Source organism: Heteronotia binoei, chromosome 2 (assembly GCF_032191835.1).
Source record: "Heteronotia binoei isolate CCM8104 ecotype False Entrance Well chromosome 2, APGP_CSIRO_Hbin_v1, whole genome shotgun sequence".
In the NCBI taxonomy this organism is placed as follows: domain Eukaryota; kingdom Metazoa; phylum Chordata; class Lepidosauria; order Squamata; family Gekkonidae; genus Heteronotia; species Heteronotia binoei.
In genome coordinates, this window is record NC_083224.1 from 192,742,646 (window position 1) to 192,765,979 (window position 23,334).

At 50.9% G+C, this 23,334-nt stretch overlaps 1 protein-coding gene across 1 annotated transcript in view; it reads right to left on the reverse strand.

Annotated features, from left to right (window-relative positions):
* Positions 1–23,334, reverse strand: part of ELL (elongation factor for RNA polymerase II) — a 77,015-nt gene that overhangs the window by 35,556 nt on the left and 18,125 nt on the right. Inside the window, 3 exon segments of the mRNA XM_060232765.1 lie at positions 920–977; positions 980–1,040; positions 9,374–9,421. Coding sequence (XP_060088748.1) covers positions 920–977; positions 980–1,040; positions 9,374–9,421 — 167 coding nt within the window.

Consider the following 23,334-nt stretch of genomic DNA (forward strand, 5'->3'; position numbering starts at 1 on the left):
TCCAATATGAAATTGGACTGGTTCTGTTTTTTCATCGGACTCATCATAAATCATTATGAATTCTGGACAGTAGCCCCGTTGTGCACAGGAGGTTTTTAAACAGAGGCTGGATGGCCATCTGACAGCAATGCGGATGCTGTGAATTTAGGGGGAGGTGTTTGTGGGTTTCCTGCATTGTGCAATGGGTGGGACTAGATGACCCTGGAGGTCCCTTCCAACTCTATGATTCTTCAGGAGGTGGTGGGCTCTCCTTCCTTGGAGGTTTTTAAAAAGAGGCTAGATGGGCATCTGACAGCAATGAGGATCCTGTGGATTTAGGGGAGGTGTTTATGAGTCTCCTTCATTGTGCAGGGGGTTGGACTAGATGACCCTGGAGGTCCCTTCCAACTCTAGGGTTCTATGATTCTTCTATGATTGTTAGAGCAATTCCTCAGTGGAACAGGCTTCCTCCTTGGCAGGGTGGGCTCTCCTACCTTGGAGGTTTTGAAACAGAGGCTAGATGGCCCTCTGACAGCAATGAAGATTCTGTGAATTCAGGGGGAGGGGTTTGTGGGTTTCCTGCCTTTGCCGGGGGCTGGACTAGATGACCCTGGAGGTCCCTTCCAACTCTAGGGTTCTATGATTCTCCTTCCTTGGAGGTTTTCCAACAGAGGCTAGATGGCTATCTGACAGCAATGAAGATCCTGTGAATTTAGGGGAAGGTGTTTGTGAGTTTCCTGCCTTGTGCCGGGGGTTGGACTAGATGACCCCCGGAGGGCCGTTCCAACTCTAGGGTTCTATGAAAGGCATGCCTGGTCCAGCATTGTGAGGCCAGCTGGGGTCAGAGGTCACCGCACTCACAGGTAGCCGGCATTCCGTTGCAGCTTCAGAAGCAGCAGCTGCCAAGCCAGCTCCTGCAGGGGCCGGGAGCCCCACTCACCTGGACACATACTGCTGGATGCAGTCGAAGCTGCCCTGGGGACTGTCCTTGCCGATATGGAGAGATAGAAGGAGAAGGTCCGGGCTTCCGTCAGAGAGTCTGGCCGGGGTATCGAGATGTGCTGTCGGGAACAGGAGGGAGGCTGCTTAGGGGAGAGAGCAAGTCTCGACTTTGAGCAGAGCGAAGAAGAAACGAAGCAGGAGAAACAAGGAGCGACCCTGACCCTTTGTGGCCAGGAGGGCTTGGAGAAGTTGCCCCAGACTGGGGGTGGCCAAACTTGCTTAACGGAAGGAAGGAAGGAAGGAAGGAAGGAAGGAAGGAAGGAAGGAAGGAAGGAAGGAAGGAAGGAAGGAAGGAAGGAAGGAAGGGAGGGAGGGAGGAAGGAAGGAAGGAAGGAAGGAAGGAAGGAAGGAAGGAAGGAAGGGAGGGAGGGAGGGAGGGAGGAGGGAGGGAGGGAACGGAAGGAAGGAAGGAAGGAAGGAAGGAAGGAAGGAAGGAAGGAAGGAAGGAAGGAGGGAGGGAGGGAACAGAAGGGAGGGAGGGTGGGAACGGAAGGAAGGAAGGGAGGGGAACGGAAGGAAGGAAGGAAGGAAGGAAGGAAGGAAGGAAGGAAGGAAGGAAGGGAGGGAGGGAGGGAGGGAACGGAAGGAAGGAAGGGAGGGAGGGAACGGAAGGAAGGGAGGGAGGGAGGGAGGAGGGAGGAAGAAAGAAGAAAGAAAGAAAGAAAGAAAGAAAGAAAGAAAGAAAGAAAGAAAGAAAGAAAGAAAGAAAGAAAGAAAGAAAGAAAGAAGAAAGAAAGAAAGAAAGAAAGAAAAGAAAGAAAAGAAAGATAGAATCGGGAGAAGTGGAAAGAAAACAACTTTAAATGCCTTCTCTGAGTTGTCAGCTGGCTTGGCTTGGAAGTGATTTAAAGAGAGACATGGCTTCTTCAAGCTGGCTTCAAGAGAAGAAGAACACTGCAGATTTATACCCCGCCCTTCTCTCTGCATCTCTCTGCATGTAAGAGCCCCGTGGCACAGTGTTAAAGCTGCAGTACTGCAGTCCTAAGCTCTGCTCACGACCTGAGTTCAATCCCTGGTGGAAGCTGGGTTTTTCAGCCAGCCAGCTCGAGGTTGACTCAGCCTTCCATCCTTCCGAGATCGGTAAAATGAGTACCCAGGTTGCTGGGGGGGGAAGTGGAGATGACTGGGAAGGCAATTGCAAACCACCCTGTAAAAAGTCTGCCGTGAAAACATTGTGAAAGCAACGTCACCCCAGAGTCGGAAACGACTGTTGCTTGCACAGGGGACCTTTCCTTTCCTTCTGCATCAGAGACTCAGAGTGGCTTACAATCTCCTACATTCCTTCTCCCCCCACAACCCTGTGCGGCAAGTGGGGCTGAGAGAGTTCTCCCAGAAGCTGCCCTTTCAAGGACAAGAGTCTCAGAGTGGCCTACAATCACCTTTCCCTTCCTCCCTCACAACAGACACCCTGTGAGGGCGGGTGGGGCTGAGGAGAGCTCTCCCAGAAGCTGCCCTTTCAAGGACAACTCCTGCAATCGCTTCAAGGACAACTCGTACGAGAGCTCTGGCTGACCCAAGGCCATTCCAGCAGCTGCAAGTGGAGGAGTGGGGAATCAAACCCAGTTCTCCCATGTAAGAGTCCGCGCACTTCAGCGCTACACTAAACGGGTGTGTGCAATATGTGTGAAAGAGCCAGCTGCGGTTCCCTAAACCCCTGCCCTATATCGTCTAGTCTGGCACTGCTGGGCATTAACCGGCAGCTGCACCACCCAATCTTTTTCAACCACATGCAGAAGTCTGTACACATGGACCGATTTGGGAAAACCTGCACATGCCCAGAACATGCCAGACCACGGAGACGGCTCAGCTCGCGGCCCCACCCCCCTCTCCCACCAGCTACTCCACGTGCCCCTGCTGAATGTCTGAACTGAATCTCTACGTTTTCTTGCGACAGGATTATCCGGCCTGAAGAGCACAGGATAACTCTGACCAGCCTTTGCTGTGTGGCTGCTGGGCTGCAGGCACTCCAGTCGTCCCTATAAAGCTCCCAAAAGCTAACACCTCTCCCAGCAGAGGAAAGGCTACAATGAGCCTTCGCCTCCCACAAGCCGGCTTCGGTGTCATGCTTAAGTGCGCGAACTCTTATCTGGGAGAACCGGGTTTGATTCCCCACTCTTTCATGTGCAGCTGCTGGAATGGCCTTGGGTTAGCCATAGCTCTGGCAGAGGTTGTCCTTGAAAGGGCAGCTGCTGTGAGAGAGCTCTCAGCCCCACCCGCCTCACAGGTTGTCTGTTGTGGGGGAGGAAGGGAAAGGAGATTGTAGGCCGCTCTGAGACTCTGTCCTTGAACGGGCAGCTTCTGGGAGAGCTCTCTCAGCCCCACCCACCTCCCAGGGTGACTGTTGTGGGGGAGGAAGGGAAAGGAGATTGTAGGGCGCTCTGAGACTCTGTCCTTGAAAGGGCAGCTGCTGTGAGAGAGCTCTCAGCCCCACCCGCCTCACAGGGTGTCTGTTGTGGGGGAGGAAGGGAAAGGAGATTGTGAGCCGCTCTGAGACTCTGTCCTTGAAAGGGCAGCTTCTGGGGGAGCCCTCTCAGCCCCACCCGCCTCACAGGGTGTCTGTTGTGGGGGAGGAAGGGAAAGGAGATTGTGAGCCGCTCTGAGACTCTGTCCTTGAAAGGGCAGCTTCTGGGAGAGCTCCCTCAGCCCCACCTACCTCATAGGGTGTCTGTTGTGGGGGAGGAAGGGAAAGGAGATTGTAGGCTGCTCTGAGACTCTGTCCTTGAAAGGGCAGCTTCTGGGACAGCTCTTTCAGCCCCACCCGCCTCACTGGGTGTCTGTTGGGGGGGAGGAAGGGAAAAGAGATTGCGACCACTCTGAGACTCTGTCCTTGAAAGGGCAACTTCTGGGAGAGCTCTCTCAGCCCCACTTTCCCCGCAGGGTGTCTGTTCTGGGGGTGGAAGGGAAAGGAGATTGTAGGCCTCTCCGAGACTCTGTCCTTGAAAGGGCAGCTTCTGGGAGAGCTCTTTCAGTCCCACCCGTCTCACTGGGTGTCTGTTGTGGGAGGGGGGGAGGCAAAGGAGATTGTGACCAGATCCGCTCCAGTACCGAAACGAGCCTGTCTTAACGGACACGTTAATTGGGGACTTGCAGCCACACGGCGTGACCCTTTCCTGCCTCGCTGGGGCTTTCCCCGTGGGGACCGGCAGGGAGACTCTGTCCTTGAAAGGGCAGTTTCTGGGAAAGCTCTCTCAGCCCCACCTGCCTCACAGGGTGTCTGTTGTGGGGGAGGAAGGGAAAGGAGATTGTAGGCCACTCTGAGACTCTGTCCTTGAAAGGGCAGCTTCTGGAGATGCTGTCTCAGCCCCACAGACCTCACAGGGTGTCTGTTGTGGGGGAGGAAGGGGAAGGAGGTTGTAGGCCGCTCTGAGACTCTGTCCTTGAAAGGGCAGCTGCTGGGAGAGCTCTCTCAGCCCCACCTGCCTCACAGGGTGTCTGTTGTGGGGGAGGAAGGGGAAGGAGGTTGTAGGCCACTCTGAGACTCTGTCCTTGAAAGGGCAGCTTCTGGGAGAGCCCTCTCAGCCCCACCCACCTTACAGGGTGTCTATTGTGGGGGGAGAAGATAAAGGAGATTGTAAGGTGCTTTGAGACTGCAGTCTTCTTGTAATGTGCAAGCAAGAGTGTCCCTGCAAACATGGCCTGCAATTCCCGGGCAAGTAGGTCAGGCTCAAAGGGCTGCCAGTCCCTGCTTCGGCCCGACAGAAACCAAGGCCTGGTGCTTTCGCAGAATTTCTTGGACAGCCTCCCCCTGCCGGTCCCCAGGGGGAAAGCGCCAGCGAGGCAGGAAAGGGTCACGCCGTGTGGCTGCGAGTCCCCAATTAACGTGTCCATTAAGACAGGCTCGTTTCAGTACCGAAGCGGATTTGATCTTAAAAATAGACCAGGCCGCACCTGCAACTTTTGCCTTTCTTTACAAGCAACTATTTGGGAAAAAAAATAGGTGATACCAGAGAGTTGGGGGTTTTTTTTAAGTTCGGTTTCGAACAGCTGGTGAGAAGCCACTCCAGTGAGAGAATAACCGGCCTGTTTCCTGGTGCCGATTCATCTCTGAACTAAAACGGGATTTTTAAAAATAAGAACATAAGAAGATAAGAGAAACCGTGTTGGATCAGGCCAATGGCCCCTCCAGTCCAACACTCTGGGTCACACAGCGGCCAAAAAGAACCCAGGTGCCATCAGGAGGTCCATCATTGGGGCTAGGACACTAGAAGCCCTCCCACTGTGCCTACCGCCCCACAAGTACCAAGAATACAGAGCATCACTGCCCTAGACATAAGAACATAAGAGAAGCCATGTTGGATCAGGCCAGTGGCCCATCCAGGCCAACACTCTGCATCACATAAGAACACAAGAGGAGCCATGTTGGATCAGGCCAATGGCCCATCCAGTCCAACACTCTAGATCACACAGTGGCCAAAAAAAACCCAACAGGTGCCATCAGGAGGTCCATCAGTGGGGCCAGTACACTAGAAGCCCTCCCACTGTTGCCCCCCCATTGCCCCCACCACCAAGAATACAGAGCATCACTGCCCCAGACATAAAAACATAAAAGAAGCCATGTTGGATCAGGCCAATGACCCATCTAGTCCTATATTCTGTGTCACCCAGTGGCCCAAGATCCAAGTGCCATCATGAGGTCCATCAGTGGGGCCAGGACACTAGAAGCCTTCCAACTGTGCACCCCCCCCCCCCAAACACCAAGAATACAGAGCATCACTGCCCCAGACAGAACATAAGAGAAGCCATGTTGGATCAGGCCAATGGCCCATCCAGTCCAACACTCTGGGTCACACAGTGGCCAAAAAACCCAGATGCCATCAGGAGGTCCATCAGTGGGGCCAGGACACTAGAAGCCCTCCCACTGTGCCCCCCCCAGGCACCAATGATACAGAGCATCACTGCCCCAGACAGAAGAACATATGAGAAGCCATGTTGGATCTACAAAGTAAAAGTTTCCTCTTAACTTAAATATCTTTCCTTCAGCAGTCGTTGAGGGCCACTTTAGAATGGTGCCTATGGCTGAGCGGGTTTGTCCTTGCAGTGCAAATAAAGTGGAAACGTTTGACCATGTTTTGTTTGGGTGTGGCCTATACCCTGGCATACGAGCCAGGTACATTTATTCTTTGTTCGAGGGATGTCTCGGGTTTTCTGATTTCAAAATCAGAAATACGCTGTTATCAGATTTTAACCCCCAATTCACAATTAATTGTGCCAAATTTATGGCGGCAGCTAGGAGAATTCGTGAGGATTATGTAAAGACAGGGTCCTGAACTGACTGTATTTTTAATATTTCCAATCTTGTATTTTATCTTCTCTTAAATGCCTGAGTACTCTGTATACCATCACAAATGCTACTGAAACTGATATAAATACACGCATAAAGTTGCCAAATTTTGTTCCCATGCAATCAAATTGCATTTTATGGTTCTTACAAGTTAATGTCGAGGTAACAGATTGTAATTTTAACCAGTGTATTCTAGTTAACATTTCTTCTGGAGCCGCATAATTTTTAAATTTTAATTTTTTATTATATGTACTATATTTATTAAGCTAGAGGATGTTTTACCACTACTGTATTATTTGTTTTATCTCATTATTCATACTAATGTCCTATATTTTATTTTCACATTTATTTTTTAAATATCTTACGTTTTACTTATTTAGGTCCATCTTGATTTTTACAATTTTTATGTGGCTGTTGTTGGCCTGCATTGTGCTGTGTATTTGGTCATGGACCGTAATAAAGCAAACTGAAGCCATGTTGGATCAGGCCAATGGTCCATCCAGTCCAACAATCTGTATCACACAGTGGCCAAAGAACCAGGTGCCATCAGGAAGTCCATCAGTGGGGCCAGGACACTAGAAGCTCTCCCACTGTTGTCCCCCCAAGCACCACGAATACAGAGCATCACTGCCCTAGACTTAAGAACATACAGTAAGAGAAGCCACGCTGGATCAGGCCAATGGCCCATCCAGTCCAACACTTTGTGTCACACAGTGGCCAAAGAACCGGGTGCCATCAGGATTTTCAACAGTGGGGCCAGGATACTAGAAGCCCTCCCACTGTTGCCCCCCCCCCCAAGAACCAAGAATACAGAGCATCACTGCCCCAGACATAAGAGAAGCCATGTTGGATCAGGGCAATGGTCCATCCAGCCCAACACTCTGAGTCACACAGTGACCAAAACCCCAAGTGCCATCAGGAGGTCCACCAGTGGGGCCAGGACACTAGAAGCCCTTTCACTGTTCTCCCCCCCCCCCTCAAAGCACCAAGAATACAGAGCATCACTGCCCTAGACTTAAGAACATAAGAGAAGCCATGTTGGATCAGAGCAATGGTCCATCCAGTCCAACACTTTGTGTCACACAGTGGCCAAAGAACCGGGTGCCATCAGGATTTCCAACAGTGGGGCCAGGACACTAGAAGCCCTCCCACTGTTGCCCCCCCAAGAACCAAGAATACAGAGCATCACTGCCCCAGACAGAAGAACATAAGAGAAGCCATGTTGGATCAGGGCAATGGTCCATCCAGTCCAACACTCTGAGTCACACAGTGGCCAAAAACCCAAGTGCCATCAGGAGGTCCACCAGTGGGGCCAGGACACTAGAAGCCCTTTCATCGTTGCCCCTCCCAAGCACCAAGAATACAGAGCATCACTGCTCGAGACATAAGAACATAAGAGAAGCCATATTGGATCAGGCCAATGTCTCATCCAGTCCAACACTCTGTGTTGTACAATGGACAAAAAACAACGGTGCCATCAGGAGGTCCGTCAGTGGGGCCAGGACACTAGAAGCCCTCCCACTATTGCCCCTGGGGCATCACTTGCCCCAGACTGAGAGTTCCAACAATGAAGAGAGAGATCTGCTGGAGAGCCTTCCCATTTCTGTGGCTCCCCAGCTGCCTATCCCAGTCCCCTGGCCCAGTTTTGCTTCTGCACTCTCTGCTTCCGGAACACGGGGGCAGCGGCTCACCTGACGGACTTCCAGAAGAGAGACACAAAACGCTTTGTGGGCTTGGAAGCAAAAAGGCAGAACAACGTCCCCAACCTTATGCTGAAACTTGTTGAGACCCACTCCAAAGGGATCTGTTGAGGCTGGGCCAGTGGGTGTCAACATGGCAAATGAGGTTCAGCATGGCCAAGTGTAAAGTAATCCTAACTATAAATACAAGTTGATGGGGTGTGAACTGGCAGAGACTGAGCAAGAGAGAGATCTTGGGGTCGTGGTAGAGAACTCACTGAAAATGTCGAGACAGTGTGCGGTTGCAACAAAAAAGGCCAATGCCATGCTGGGAATTATTAGGAAGGGGACTGAAAATAAATCAGCCAGTATCATAATGCCCCTGTATAAATCGATGGTGCGGTCTCATTTGGAGTACTGTGTACAATTCTGGTCACCACACCTCCAAAAAGATGATAGCATTGGGGAAAGTGCAGAAAAGGGTAACTAGAGTGATTAAAGGTTTGGAACACTTTCCCTATGAAGAAAAGTTAAAACGCTTGGGGCTCTTTAGCTTGGAGAAACGTCGACGGAGGGGTGACCTGATAGAGGTTTACAAGATTATGTCTGGGATAGAGAAGGGAGAGAAAGAAGTACTTTTCTCCCTTTCTCACATTTGACTGCAGTGACGGGGGACTTGGATACAGTCCTAGCGTTGCTACCCCCGCGGGACCCTTAAAAGACAAAAGGAAAAGTAGAAGAAAAGTAGAGAAAGAAGTACTTTTCTCCCTTTCTCACAATACAAGAACTTGTGGGCATTCGATGAAATTGCTGAGCAGACAGGTTAAAACGGATAAAAGGAAGTACTTCTTCACCCAAAGGGTGATTAACATGTGGAATTCACTGCCACAGGAGGTGGTGGCGGCCACAAGCATAGCCAGCTTCAAGAGGGGATTGGATAAAAATATGGAGCACAGGTCCATCAGTGGCTATTAGCCACAGTGTGTGTGTATATATATATAAATTTTTTGCCACTGTGTGGCGCAGAGTGTTGGACTGGATGGGCCGTTGGCCTGATCCAACATGGCTTCTCTTATGTTCTTATGAAAGGAAAGGTCCCCTCCTGTGCAAGTACCAGTCGTTTCCGACTCTGGGGTGACGTTGCTTTCACAATGTTTTCACGGCAGACTTTTTACGGGGGTGGTTTGTCATTGCCTTCCCCAGTCATCTACACTTCCCCCCCAGCAAGCTGGGGACTCATTTGACCAAGCTTGGAAGGATGGAAGGTTGAGTCAACCTGGAGCCAGCTAGCTGAAAACCCAGCTACCGCTGGGGATCGAACTCAAGTCGTGAGCAGAGCTTAGGACTGCAGTACTGCAGCTTTAACACTCTGCGCCACAAGGCTCTTAGACAAAAAGGCAGCCTTAAAACCCAGACGCTGTTGTCCACTCACCCCTTGTTTTCCTTGGAACTGGATCGACGGTCTCAGCACCACAGACTCCTGCAAAAGAGAAGCGCAGAGAGGTTTTGGCTGAGCTGGAGGACCAAGCTTCTGTCTTTCTCTAATTTATTTAATTTAATTTATATCCCACCCAGTTACGGGTCACACAATCACATTAATGTGACCGAATAAAATAAGACAACAAGAAAAGCATAAAACACCCAAAAACAATTCCTAAAACATTTACATGTGCTGGTATCATGGTTTCAGACAGCGATTAAACTCTAATGGCGGTTAGTAGTTCCCAGCGGTCCCAAGATCGCCACAGGGTGATTAGGTGAACCGTTGGTAGTATTCTTTTTATGGGCCAGTCCCGTTACTGCAGATGTTAAAAAGGTAAAGGTAGTCCCCCCGTGCAAGCACCAGTTGTTTCCGGCTCTGGGATGACGTTGCTTTCACAACGTTTTCACAGCAGACTTTTTACGGGGTGGTTTGCCATTGCCTTCCCCAGTCCTCTACGCTTTCCCCCCAGCAAGCTGGGGACTCCTTTGACCGACCTCGGAAGGATGGAAGGCTGAGTCAACCTGGAGCCGGCTACCTGAATCCAGCTTCTGCTGGGATCGAACTCGGGTGGCGAGCAGGGAGCTCCGACTGCAGTACTGCAGCTTTACCACTCTGCTGACTCTGTGATTCTATGATCTGAAGAAGTGTACATGTACATGAAAACTTATACCTAAATCAAACTTTGTTGCGCTCTTAATGGTGACCCTGCTGGACTCACACTTTGTTCTGTTGCTTCAGACCAACACGGCGACTCACCTGAACCTGTTGTTGAACACAGGAACCCATGAAGCTGCCTTCTACTAAATCAGACCCCCCCCCTGGGTTCATCAAAGTCAGTCTTGTCCACTCAGACTGGCAGTGGCTCTCCAGGGTCTCAAGCTGAGGTTTTTCATGCCTACTTGCCTGGATCCTTTTTTGGAGATGCCAGGGATTGAACTGGGACCGCCTGCTTACCAAGCAGATGCTCTACCACTGAGCCACAGCCCCATTCATGGCTCTCCAGGGTCTCAAGCGGAGGTTTTTCACGCCTACTTTCCTGGACCCTTTTTAGCTGGAGATGCCGGGGATTGAACCTGGGACCTTCTGCTTACCAAGCAGATGCTCTACCACTGAGCCACAGCCCCATTCATGGCTCTCCAGGGTCTCAAGCGGAGGTTTTTCACGCCTACTTTCCTGGACCCTTTTTAGCTGGAGATGCCGGGGATTGAACCTGGGACCTTCTGCTTACCAAGCAGATGCTCTACCACTGAGCCACAGCCCCATTCATGGCTCTCCAGGGTCTCAAGCGGAGGTTTTTCACGCCTACTTTCCTGGACCCTTTTTAGCTGGAGATGCCGGGGATTGAACCTGGGACCTTCTGCTTACCAAGCAGATGCTCTACCACTGAGCCACAGCCCCATTCATGGCTCTCCAGGGTCTCAAGCGGAGGTTTTTCATGCCTACTTTCCTGGACCCTTTTTAGCTGGAGATGCCGGGGATTGAACCTGGGACCTTCTGCTTACCAAGCAGATCCCCCAGCACTGAGCCACCATCCCTCCCCTGAGCATATGAACATATGAAGCTGCCTTCTACTGAATCCGACCCCCCTCGGTCCATCAAAGTCAGTCTTGCCTACTCCAAGGTCTCAAGCGGAGGTTTTTCACGCCTATCTGCCTGGACCCTTTTTAGTCGGAGATGCCGGGGATCGAACCTGGGACCTCCTGCTTCCCAAGCAGATGCTCTACCACTGAGCCACCGTCCCCCCCTAACATGCTGTATATGAAGCTGCCTTCTACTGAATCAGACACCGCTGGGTCCCTCAAAGTCAGCATCGTCTACTCAGACTGGCAGTGGCTCTCCAGGATCTCCAGCGGAGGTTTTTCACGCCTACTTGTTAGTGGGAGACGGAGGTTTTTCACGCCTACTTGTTAGTGGGAGACGTTTAAGCACCACACCAAGCTGACCTAATCCAAGGGTTCAAGAAGCTGCACTAGAGGTCCCAAATACAAGTGCAGTTGCCCTTAAAAGACAAACGACACTTATTTCACGATGAGCTTTTGTGAGATCGCTTTTGCAAAGCTCCCCGTTTCCCTAATACTTTTATCCTACTGCAAAAACCAGGCCTAAATGTTTTTTTTTATTTTTTTTTATTTGAGATTTACATCCCGCCCTTCCCACCAGGTGGCTCAGGGCGGCTTACAACATATAAAATCTGACATAAAAATATAAAATTATGCATAAAAGTTAGACATTCCATAATTTACATAATTAAAATCTAAACCTTCACACAGTTATGTACTTAAAACATTCAAGACATACGGCGGTCTAGCAACTACACTCAATTTCAAGTATCAGCATTTCAGTGCTGGTTAGTTGTAAGCCAACCGGAAGAGGACTGTCTTACAGGCCCTGCGGAATTGAACAAGGTCCCGCAGGGCCCTTACCTCTTCCGGCAGCTGGCTCCACCAGGAAGGGGCCATTACGGAGAAGGCCCTGTCCCTTGTAGTTTTCAAATGGGCTTCCTTTGGCCCGGGGACCGCTTCCCCCGCTTCTGACCGCTTCGTACATCGGTTTCGAATGGACTGGCTTCTTAAATTGTTTTTTTATTGGGTTACGTACTGTGATAAATAAATCATCTAAAGCTACCGACTGCCTCTGAACACGGAGGTTCCTTGCAGACCTCCAGACCGGACGCTCTGTCTTCTTGTTGGAGCAGCGATTTCTCCTTTCTGAAGAAAACCCTCAGCTCTCAAACAGCAATAACAACCCTCCCCACACTCCCAGTCTTCTACAAGGTTTTCTTCTCAAGTTCAGTTTTCCAGTAACTAGAATGATTACAGGTTTGGAACACTTTCACAATGAAGAAAGGTTAAAACGCTTGCGGCTCTTTAGCTTGGAGAAACGTCGACTGTGGGGTGACATGACAGAGGTTTACGAGATTATGCATGGGAGAAAGAAGGTAGAGAAAGAAGTCCTTTTCTCCCTTTCTCACAATACGAGAACTCGTGGGCACTCAGTGAAATTGCTGAGCAGTCGGGTTAGAACGGATAAAAGGAAGTACTTCTTCCCCCAAAGGGTGATTAACATGTGGAGGTCACTGCCACAGGAGGTGGTGGCGGCTGCAAGCATATCCAGCTTCAAGAGGGGGTTAGATAAAAATATGGAGCAGAGGTCCATCAGTGGCTCTTAGCCACAGTATGTATGTATGTATATGTGTGTGTGTGTGTGTATATATATATATATATGTGTATATATATATATATATATATATATATATATATATATATATATAAATTTTTGGCCCCTGTGTGACACAGAGTGTTGGACTGGATGGGCCATTGGCCTGATCCAACAGGGCTTCTCTTATCTTCTTATGTGACACAGAGTGTTGGACTGGATGGGCCATTGGCCTGATCCAACAGGGCTTCTCTTCTGTTCTTATGTGACACAGAGTGTTGGACTGGATGGGCCATTGGCCTGATCCAGCAGGGCTTCTCTTATCTTCTTATGTGACACGGAATGTTGGACTGGATGGGCCACTGGCCTGATCCAACATGGCTTCTCTTATTTTCTTATGTGACACAGAGTGTTGGACTGGATGGGCCACTGGCCTGATCCAACAGGGCTTCTCCTATGTTCTTATGTGACACAGAGTGTTGGACTGGATGGGCCACTGGCCTGATCCAACACGGCTTCTCCTATGTTCTTATGTGACACAGAGTGTTGGACTGGATGGGCCACTGGCCTGATCCAACATGGCTTCTCTTATTTTCTTATGTGACACAGAGTGTTGGACTGGATGGGCCACTGGCCTGATCCAACAGGGCTTCTCTTATGTTCTTATGTGACACAGAGTGTTGGACTGGAGGGGCCATTGGCCTGATCCAACATGGCTTCTCTTATTTTCTTATGTGACACAGAGTGTTGGACTGGATGGGCCATTGGCCTGATCCAACATGGCTTCTCTTATGTTCTTATGTGACACAGAGTGTTGGACTGGAGGGGCCATTGGCCTGATCCAACAGGGCTTCTCTTATGTGACACAGAGTGTTGGGCTGGATGGGCCATTGGCCTGATCCAACATGGCTTCTCTTATGTTCTTATGTGACACAGAGTGTTGGACTGGAGGGGCCATTGGCCTAATCCAACAGGGCTTCTCTTATCTTCTTATGTGACACAGAGTGTTGGACTGGAGGGGCCATTGACCTGATCCAACATGGCTTCTCTTATTTTCTTATGTTCTTAATAAGAAGCTCCCATCTCTCTGGCATCTGAATTTTTTCTTATGAGATTTTGAAACAGAAAGTTAACAAGGGGGAAAACCACATCCACACGAGGACTAGCTCAAGCTGGGGAGGAAAACGGAGGACTTGGGGAGGGGGGTGGTTGTGGACTGACACAAGTGGGTAATTATTCAGAGGGCAGCAAAAGAGTGAGAGGATGCCTTTGCACCCCTCAGATTAGAACAGGGTTGGGGGGAGGCACCCACTCAGCGCGGCAGGGAGAAGATTCAGGGCAGAAAGAAGGAAGTGTGGTGAGAACCAGAGAGGATTGTGAGGCACTCCAAAGGGATCTGTTGAGGCTGGGCGAGTGGGCGTCAACGTGGCAAACGAGGTTCAACGTGGCCAAGTGCAAAGTAATGCACTCTGGAGCCAAAAATCCTAATTATAAATTGCTGAACAGTCGGGTTAGAATGGATAAAAGAAGTCCTTCTTCACCGAAAGGGTGATTAACATGTGGAATTCACTGCCACAGGAGGTGGTGGCGGCTACAAGCACCCCCAGCTTCCAGATGGGATCAACATACTGAGCAGAGGTCCATCGGAGGCTATTACGCACAGTGTATTGTTGGAACTCTCTGTCTGGGGCAGTGATGCTCTGTATTTTTGGTGCTTGGGAGTGGCAACAGTGTGAGGACTTCTAGTGTCCTGGCCCCACTGGTGGACCTCCTGATGGCACCTCTTGAAGCCCCCACCACCCCGTTGGCTGGCTTGCCTCTTTACATCACTTCTCGAAAGCAAGTCAGCTGCAGAATGCATTTAAAGTTAAAGTTGCTTTCTTTCTCCTCACTCTTCCACTTGCACCTGCTGGAATGGCCTTGGGTTAGCCATAGCTCTGGCAGAGGTTGTCCTTGAAAGGGCAGCTGCTGGGACAGCCCTCTCAGCCCCACCCACCTCACCGGGTGTCTGTTGTGGGGGAGGAAGATATAGGAGATTGTGAGCTGCTCTGAGACTCTGTCCTAGAAAGGGCAGCTTCTGGGAGAGCTCTCTCAGCCCCACCCACCTCACAGAGTGTCTGTTGTGGGAGGAAGGGAAAGGAGATTGCAGGCCACTGTGAGACTCTGTCCTTGAAAGGGCAGCTTCTGGGAGAGAGCTCTCAGTCCCACCCACCTCACAGGGTGCCTGTTGTGTTGGGGGGGAAGGGAAAGGAGATTGTAGGCCGCTCTGAGGCTCTGTCCTTGAAAGGGCAGCTTCTGGGAGAGCTCTCTTATCCCCAGGCGCCTCACAGGGTGTCTGTTGTGTTGCGGGGGAAGGGAAAGTAGATTGTAGGAAGCCCTGAGGCTCTGTCCTTGAAAGGGCAGCTTCTGGGAGCTCTCTCAGTGCCACCCACTTCACAGGGTGTCTGTTGTGGGGGGAGAAGATAAAGGAGATTGTAAGTCGCTCTGAGACTCTGATTCAGAAGGGCAGGGTATAAAACTGCAATTCTTCTTCTTTCTGCCTCCCTCCCTCCTCCCTCACTCATCTTCCTTCCTTCCTTGCAGATCTCAAACATCTGACATTCATGTCTTGCGGCTCTCAAACGTTTCAAATTCATTCAATGTGGCTCTTGCATTAAGTAAATTCGGTCACCCCCGGGCTAGGGGGTTTCTGCGGGCATCAAGAAAAGCCACTCTTAATGCCAGCTGGCCCAGCACCAAGCGTTGTGCAGAGAGGCAGGCAAGCTCTCCAGACAGGGGCTGAGGACAGACACAAAGCCTGGAAAAACGCAAACAGCACATGGCGCCATCGAAGCCCACGAGGGACCCAGGCACAGAGTCCCTCGGTTCGTTACGAAGCACTGAGCTAACTGGCTCTTGGTCCCCCCTCGAGATGTCTTCGCGGAACCTGGTGGGTTCAGGGCACCAGGGCACAAGCTCCTCTCTAATGCCGCACTGCGTTTGGCACAACATGGTGTCAGATGGGGGCGGGGCTGCTCCACCCCCTTCCACCCACCAAGGGAGGCCTGCATCTCCCAGTACACCCTCCGGGAACCAGAAATCCCTAAACCAGTGCTGGCCAAGCCGAGGCTCGGGAACCACGTGTGGCTCTTTCACAAATATCCCACAGCTCCCGCAGTCCACGGCCCTTTTGAGAAGGCATCTGTTTCTTTAAATCGCTTCTCTTAAGCCAAGCCAGCCAGTGGCTTGGAGGACGCATTTAAAGTTAAAGTTGCTTTCTTTCCACCTCTCTTTCTCCCCCCAGTTATTCGCCTGCCTGCCTTCCTGTCTTAAAAAGAACCCCGTGGCACAGAGTGGTAAAGCTGCAGTACTGCAGTCCAAAGCTCTGCTCACGACCTGAGTTTGATCCCCGGCGGTAGCTGGTTTCGGGTAGCCGGCTCGAGGTTGACTCAGCCTTCCATCCTTCCGAGGTTGGTCAAAGGAGTACCCAGCTTGCTGGGGGGGAAGCGTAAAGGACTGGGGAAGGCAATGGCAAACTACCTCGTAAAAAGTCTGCCGTGAAAATGTGAAAGCAACGTCACCCCAGAGTCAAAAATGACTGGTGCTTGCACAGGGGACCTTTCCTTTCCTTCCTGTCTTGTGGCTCTCCAACATATGATGTTCATGTCTTACGACTCTCCAACTTCTGAGGTTTATTCTATGTGGCTCTTACATTAAGCAAGTCTGGCCACCCCTGGCTTAGACAACACATTTAATGTTAAAGTTGCTTTCTTTCCACCTCTCCATTCCCTCATCTATTTCCTTCCTTCCTTCCTGTTTTACGGCTCTCAGACATCCGACACTCATGTCTTGCGGCTCTCAAACATCTGACGTTTATTTCATGCGGCTCAAGTTAAGCCAGTTCGGCCACCCCTGCCCGAAACTAAAGGTCTCCTTACGCCTTGCAAATTTCACAAAGTTGACAGCTGGCAACTTTTTAACATTGGAAGCTGCAGGCCTGCGGGGAATATCTTTGGCATTTCCCCACAGCTGAAGCCAACACCGACAGGGCAGTATCTGAGTTCCTGGGTCAGAAGATGCCTGGGGTCAAGAGAGCCTGGCGATCCACCTAGCCAAGCCCTCTCCGCTGTCCGGAAGGGGCTCTCTGTTAGAGCCCTGTCTTCCGCATGCACAGCCTGTACTCCATCGCTGAACCCTGGGCCCTTGGGCTACTCAACACCCAGCCATTCGCCTCTGCTTAGGAATGTACCAAATCCATAATATCAAGTAAACTCACTATGCCAGCAAATTATTATGTCTATTAAATAGTATACAATTCTTTACACAATTCTGCCAGTTTGGTGTAGTGGTTAAGGGCGCGGACTCTTATCTGGGAGAACCGGGTTTGATTCCCCACTCCTCCACTTGCACCTGCTGGAATGGCCTTGGGTCAGCCATAGCTCTGGCTTGTCCTTGAAAGGGCAGCTTCTGGGAGAGCTCTCTCAGCCCCACCCACCTCACAGGGTGTCTGTTGTGGGGGGAGAAGATATAGGAGATTGTAAGTCGCTCTGCACTGCAGATGGTAACTGTAGCCATGAAATTAAAAGATGTTTGCTCCTTGGGAGGACAGCTATGGCAAACCTAGGCAGTATAATAAAAAGTAGACACATCACCCTGCAAACAAAAGTCCATATAGTCAAAGCGATGGTATTCTCAGTAGTAATGGATGGACATGAGAGTTGGACCATAAGGAAGGCCGAGCGCAGAAGAATAGATGCTTTTGAGCTGTGGTGCTGTTGAAGAATCTTGAGAGTCCCTTGGACTGCAAGAAGATCCAATCAGTCAGTCCTAAGCGAAATCAACCCAGACTGTTCACTGGAAGGTCAGATGCTAAAGCTGAAGCCCCATCACACCTTGGCAAATAGAAGGGGAAGACATGGAAGTAGTGACAGACTTCACATTTCTGGGATCCAAGATCACTGCAGATGGTGACTGCAGCCATGAAATTAAAAGTCGTCTGCTCCTTGGGAGGACAGCTATGGCGAACCTGGGCAGGATAATAAAAAACAGAGACATCACCCTGCCAACAAAAGTCCATATAGTCAAAGCGATTGTATTCCCAGTAGTCTTGTATGGCTGTGAGAGCTGGACCATAAGGAAGGCCGAGCGCAGAAGAATACAAGCTTTTGAGCTGTGGTGCTAGAGAAGAATCTTGAGAGTCCCTTGGACTGCAAGAAGATCCAACCAGTCAGTCCTAAGGGAAATCAACCCAGACTGTTCCCTGGAAGGTCAGATGCTGAAGCTGAAATACTTTGGCCATTCAATGAGAAGGGAGCACTCCCTGGAGAAGACCCTGATGCTGGGAAAGACAGAAGGCAAAAGAAGAAGGGGATGGCAAAAGAGGAGGTGGCTGGACAGCGTTACTGATGTAACAAACACAAATTTGAGCAGACTTCAGAGGATGGTGGAAGACAGGAGGACCTGGCGTGACTTGGTCCATGGGGCTGTAAAGAGTCGGACTTGACTGTGTGACTGAACAACAACAAAGCCACTCTGAGTCTCTGATTTAGGGAGAAGGGCAGGGTATAAATCTGCAGTCTTCTTCCTCTATGCACAATGGCATAGAGAAAAGTGAGCAGAGCTCTTGAATTACGGTGTACTAAAAGGACAAGCGGAGCGTGATTAATTGTGCTGGTCAGTGCAGTGAGATACGCTGAGGCAAGACAGGACGCCAATAAAGACACAGCACACTCAAAGAATCCACATCCCTTTGAGAAAGGACCGAAACGGACTGCGCAGGCATTCAATACCGTCAGCGGACAAAAACGGAGAGAATTTTTGCAAGCACTGCAACCATAATGAAGCTGCATGCTCATATAGCATCGTCACAGTTCTTTTGGGAAAGTGTTTGTAACCATTGTCGAGTGCCTGTTACACTGGTGTTATCATAAAGCTGTTGTGTAAAATACTGAGGTGTTTACAAAACCGTAAAGAATTGTATACTATTTAATAGACATAATAATTTGCTGGCACTATGAGTTTACTTGATATTATGGATTTGTTACTCCCTTGGTTCCAGTATTTGTTGTTGTTTAGGAATGTTAAAAAGGCAAATGCAATTTTGGGCTGTATCCACAGAAGTCTAGTGTCCAGATCACGTGAAGTGATGGTATCGCTTTACTCTGCTCTGGTAAGACCTCACCTGGAGTCTTGTGTTCAGTTTTGGGCACCACCTTTTAAGAAGGATCTAGACAAGCTGGAAGGGGTCCAGAGGAGGGCGACGAAGATGGTGAGGGGTCTGGAGACCAAGTCCTATGAGGAAAGGCTGAAGGAGCTGGGGATGTTTAGCCTGGAGAGGAGGCAGCTGAGGGGTGATATGATCACCATCTTCAAGTAATTGAAGGGCTGTCGTATAGAGGATGGGGTGGAATTGTTTTCTGTGGCCCCAGAAGGTAGGACCAGAACCAAGGGGTTGAAATTAAATCAAAACAGTTTCCGGCTCAACATCAGGGAGAACTTCCTGACTGTTTGAGCGGTTCCTCAGTGGAACAGGCTTCCTCCTCGGGAGGTGGTGGGCTCTCCTTCCTTGGAGGTTTTTAAACAGAGGCTAGATGGTCATCTGACAGCAATGAGGATCCTGTGAATTTAGGCGGAGGTGTTTGTGAGTTTCCTGCATTGAGCAGGGGCTTGAACTAGATGGCCCTTCCAACTCTATGATTCTACCAAGCCAGGCCCTTCACCCACCTGGCTCAAAGACGGCCCTCGGAAGAGGTTTCGCGTGGAGAAAGGGGCTTCCCCAGCAGCCTCTGAGCTGAGACGGTTTTAACCAGAGACTAATTTAAGCCGGGGCTTTCGGCATATAAAGGAAGTTGCCGTTCCCACTCGCCCTCAGCTGCAGTCCTTCGATAGCCGCAAGTGTGTGAACTTGGAAAGCAGGCTGGGTACGATGCACCCTCCCTGGGGAACTTGAGCTATCGATGGCACTGCCTCCATCTTTTCTGCACTGCTCCAGCCAGAGGGAGTAACCAAGGGGCAGAGGAGAAGTATCAGAGGGGAGGCTAGGCAGCTTCTCCTTTGTCCCACAAAGAACTATTTGCTGCTGGGTGCGGGGGGGGGGGGGGAGCAGAGGGGAGAGGTATTCAAAATATCCAAGAGGCCTTGCGGGATATGCCAAAGGAGGGCTGGCACAGATGTTAGTGGGCACCCTGGTGCTCCACCCAGGTGGCAATCAGCTCCAGCTCTGCGTTGCCAAGTCCGGGTGGGAGAGTGGAACCAGAAGACTGGGGCTCTCAGACTGCTCTGCAAACTCTTGCACAGACTGCGCAGTCCAAGCCCGCTCTTCCTCTTTTGGGGGTGCAGGCAGAGGAAAGGTGAGCCACTGCACACAGTACAAGATGAAGAAGACTGCAGATCTATAACCCCCCGCTTCTCTCTGAATCAGAGACTCAGAGCAGCTCACAATCTCCTATATCTTCTCCCCCCACAACAGACACACTGTGAGGTAGGTGGAGCTGAGAGGGCTCTCCCAGAAGCTGCCCTTTCAAGGACAGAGTCTCAGAGCGGCCTACAATCTCCTTTCCCTTCCTCCCCCACAACAGACACCCTGTGAGGTGGGTGGGGCTGAGAGAGCTCTCCCAGAAGCTGCCCTTTCAAGGACAGAGTCTCAGTGGCCAACAATCTCCTTTCCCTTCCTCCCCCACAACAGACACCATGTGAGGTGGGTGGGGCTAAGAGAGCTCTCCCAGAAGCTGCCCTTCCCTTGATTTACTGGAAGTCCTGACTGGAGTTTTTTTAAAGTGAGCCCTTTTGTACGCTTTTATCATTTTTGTTTTATTTATATTGTTTTATCGTAGTTTTTTGTGATGGTTTTATTTCTATTGTAAGTCGCCTTAGGTTCCACAATGGAAGAAGGTGGCGAATGAGTATTTTAAATAAATAAGAGTACTCAAAATGGCCGCCCAAAGGCTGACGTCAACATGCCCACTTCTACCGTCTCACTGGATGGAACCACAAGACGTACCTGGGCAAGCACCCTGTGATCCTGAGGCCCCCTCAGTAAGAACATAAGAGAAGCCATGTTGGATCAGGCCAATGGCCCATCCAGTCCAACACTCTGTGTCACAAAAGAACATAAGAGAAGCCATGTTGGATCAGGCCAATGGCCTCTTCAGTCCAACACTCTGTGTCACATAAGAACATAAGAGAAGCCATGTTGGATCAGGCCAGTGGCCCCTCCCGTCCAACATTCAGTGTCACACAGTGGCCCAAAAACCCAGGTGCCATCAGGAGGTCCATCAGTGGGGCCAGGACACTAGAAGCCCTCCCACTGTTGCCCCCCCCCCCCAAGCATCAAGAATACAGAGCATCACTACCCCAGACATAAGAACATAAGAGAAGCCATGTTGGATCAGGCCAATGGTTCATCCAGTCCAACACTCTGTTTCACACACTGGCCAAAAAACCAGGTGCCATCAGGAGGTCCACCAGTGGGCCAGAACACTAGAAGCCCTCCCACTGTGCCCCCCCCCCAAGCACTGAGAATACAGAGCATCACTGCCCCAGACAGAGAGTTCCAACAATACCTTGTGGGTAAGAGCCACTGACGGACCTCTGCTCCGTATGTTTCTCCAGCCCCTTCTTGAAGCTGGCTGTGCTTGTAGCCACCACCACCTCCTGTGGCAGTGAATTCTATGTGTTAATCACCCTTTGGGTGAAGAGGGACTTCCTTTTATCCATTCTAAGCCGACTGTTCAGCAATTTCATGGAGTGCCCACGAGTTCTTGTATTGTGAGAAAGGGAGAACAGTAGATGCCACAAAGCTCATGAAGTGAGCAGAATGGGGTGGGCCCGTTCCCCTTTGTAGAGGTAGACTGCTCCTGAATACAGAAGCAGCCCCCCCCTCCGCCGAGCAGCAGCTGGGAGTCGTTGGGCAATTCACCAGGTGGGCAGAAAGAGGGTGGATGGTCCTTGGCCTACTATTCCCCATATAAATCCTTTGCCGGGAGACAACTTCCTTCCATGTCTGCAAGAATACGTGCCAAAGCACATTGTCTGTTTCAATTTAGGCTAAAGAGCCTCAGACAAAGCATTTATCAGCAGTCAAAAGTCACAAAAGAAGAAGATGAAGATATTGGATTTATATCCCGCCCTCCACTCCAAAGAGTCTCAGAGCGGCTCACAATCTCCTTTCCCTTCCCCACCCCCCACAACAAACACCCTGTGAGGTAGATGAAGATATTGGATTTATATCCTGCCCTCCACTCCAAACAGTCTCAGAGCGGCTCACAATCTCCTTTACCTTCCCCCCCGCCTGCACAACAGACACCCTGTGAGGTAGATGAAGATATTGGATTTATATCCCGCCCTCCACTCCGAAGAGTCTCAGAGCGGCTCACAATCTCCTTCCCCCCCCTCACAACAGACAACCTGTGAGGTGGGTGGGGATGAGAGGGCTCGCACAGCAACTGCCCTTTCAAGGACAGAGTCTCAGAGCGGCCTACAATCTCTTTTCCCTTCCTCCCGACAACAGACACCCTGTGAGGTGGGTGGGGCTGAGAGAGCTCTCCCAGAAGCTGCCCTTTCAAGGACAGAGTCTCAGAGCGGCCTACCATCTTCTTTCCCTTCCTCCCCCACGACAGACACCCTGTGAGGCAGGTGGAGCTGAGAGAGCTCTTCCAGCAGCTGCCCTTTCAAGGACAAAGTTTCAGAGCGGCCTACAATCTCCTTTTCCTTCCTCCCCCACAACAGACACCCTGTGAGGTAGGTGGAGCTGGAAAGGGCCAGTTTGGTGTAGTGGTTATGTGCATGGACTCTAATCTGGGAGAACCGGGTTTGATTCCCTACTCCTCCACTTGCACCTGCTGGCATGGCCTTGGGTCAGCGTTAGCTCTGGCAGAGGTTGTCCTTGAGAGGGCAGCGGCTGTGAGAACCCTCCCAGCCCCACCCACTTCACAGGGTGTCTGTTGTGGGGGAGGAAGGGAAATGAGATTGTAGGCCGCTCTGAGACTCTGAGATTTGAAGTGGAGGGCAGGATATAAATCCAACATCATCATCATCAAATGAGAAGGGAGCACTCCCTGGAGAAGACCCTGATGCTGGGAAAGGCGGAAGGCCAAAGAAGAAGGGGACGGCAGAAGATGAGATGACTGGACAGCGTTACTGATATAACAAACACGAATTTGAGCAGACTTCGGAGGATGGTGGAAGAAAGGAGGGCCTGGTGTGACTTGGTCCAGGGGGGCGCAAAGAGTCGGACTCGACTGTGCGACAGAACAACAAAGCTCTGCTCATGACCTGAGTTTGATCCCGGCGGAAGCCGGGTTCAGGTAGCCGGCTCCAGGCTGACTCATCCTTCCGAGGTCGGTCAAAGCAGCCCCCAGCTTGCTGGGGGGAAAGCATAGCGGTCTGGGGAAGGCAATGGCAAACCACCCCGTAAAATGTCTGCCTTGAAAACGCCGTGATGCGACCGTCACCCCGGAGTCGAAAATGACTGGTGCTTGCACAGGGGACTACCTTTTACCTTATTGTGTGTGCTCGGAGCCCTGCCAGTAAGGGACTTGAAGGGGCACCTGCGGCGAATTAAGAGCAGCCTCCAGGCAATGGAAAGCTGGAAGAGAACTTCCTCTTTTGTGTGTTTGTGTGTGTGTCACAATCGCTGACCGAAAGGGCATTTGCATGCATTCAGCAAGGCAACCAGCGACTCCGGGGAGATTGCTCAGAAGGCAAAGACAGCATTCCGTGTGGGGCGGGGGGGGGGGGGGGGTGGAGCCAGGCCTTGACACTCTCCCCCACTGTCT